The sequence below is a fragment of the Sitophilus oryzae genome, unplaced genomic scaffold, assembly GCF_002938485.1.
Source record: "Sitophilus oryzae breed Bouriz unplaced genomic scaffold, Soryzae_2.0 scaffold_202_pilon_pilon, whole genome shotgun sequence".
NCBI classification, from domain to species: domain Eukaryota; kingdom Metazoa; phylum Arthropoda; class Insecta; order Coleoptera; family Curculionidae; genus Sitophilus; species Sitophilus oryzae.
The window spans coordinates 27,364-28,403 of record NW_022146755.1 but is presented as its reverse complement, the minus strand read 5'-3'; the positions used below and the strand labels follow the sequence as shown (position 1 = coordinate 28,403).

General features: G+C 30.8%; 1 protein-coding gene across 1 annotated transcript; it reads right to left on the bottom strand.

The window, feature by feature from the left end:
• Positions 1 to 312: 312 nt before the first annotated feature.
• On the bottom strand, positions 313 to 829 carry LOC115884188 (the record flags this gene model as incomplete). The annotated part of the gene is made up of 2 exons (XM_030902680.1): positions 313 to 448; positions 595 to 829. Coding segments are annotated over 2 exons (330 nt in total), but the record flags the coding sequence as incomplete, so codon positions are not given.
• Between the last annotated feature and the right edge of the window lie 211 nt (positions 830 to 1,040).

Sequence of the window (1,040 nt, the reverse complement as noted above, 5' to 3'; positions counted from 1 at the left end):
TCTTCATTTCATAGCCGTCGCTGACGCCGTATTTTTTTCGATCATATTGTATATAATAAACAATATATAATTATTTTAATGTTACAATTTAATATTATATTTTAAGTTAGTATTCTTTAAAATAAAAATTATTTCGTGCTTCGTACCATGAAATCGTTAATAGTAAACTTAATCTATAAATAGAATTTTCCGACTTTTAAATAAACAAATAAAAAATCATCAAATATTTATTTAACAGTATTTTTAAAAATATAATAAAATGTTTCAATAAAATAATGGTTTATTACAAATATTTCTTGTATAGCTGAAAGACACAAAACGAATAAGTTACAATATTACCCTTCCATTATGGCTTAAATGTCATCCTCGAAAACTATATCATATTTCATTTCCTTATAACTAGGTTTAGCATGCAATTCGTACAACTTGGTCTTTTTATCGTCGACGTCTAAAATAATAAAATATAAAACGTATTATTTGGGGCAAAACATTCTGTCAGTATTGTATTAGGAAAGAAGCACAATTTTGTATAGTTCAATTTAAGCGTGAACAGAAGACCACAAAAGGACACATTAATTTCGTTACTGCACTAACTGAGTGATCTATGGATCGTGACTTTTTCTTGGTCTGAGTCCTGCGAATTATCACTCTTGTTGCTGCTAGTTTCTCTGTGTGCGCTCTCTTGCCTCAATCGGTCTAAGGCCTCGTGATTTCTGATCGCAGGCAAACTGTTTCTGTATTTGAACTTGTCATTCTCGGGTCTCGGCTTGCGTGCCTGCCTACTTCCATATCGTAGAAGTCGATTGGTCTTGGAATCTGGTGGTAATACCTAAGAAATGGCATATTAAGATAATTGTACCTATGAGTTACTGTAAAAATATATTGTCATATTCATAAATATAACGGAAGTAAAAAAGCAGACTGAGCAAGCAAAAGATGGATATCGTAGGTTTTAACTGGAAAGTATACAAACTAATCAAATGTCACTTAATGGAGAATCATATTTCATCTAGAATCTGGAATCATATTAATTACAATCC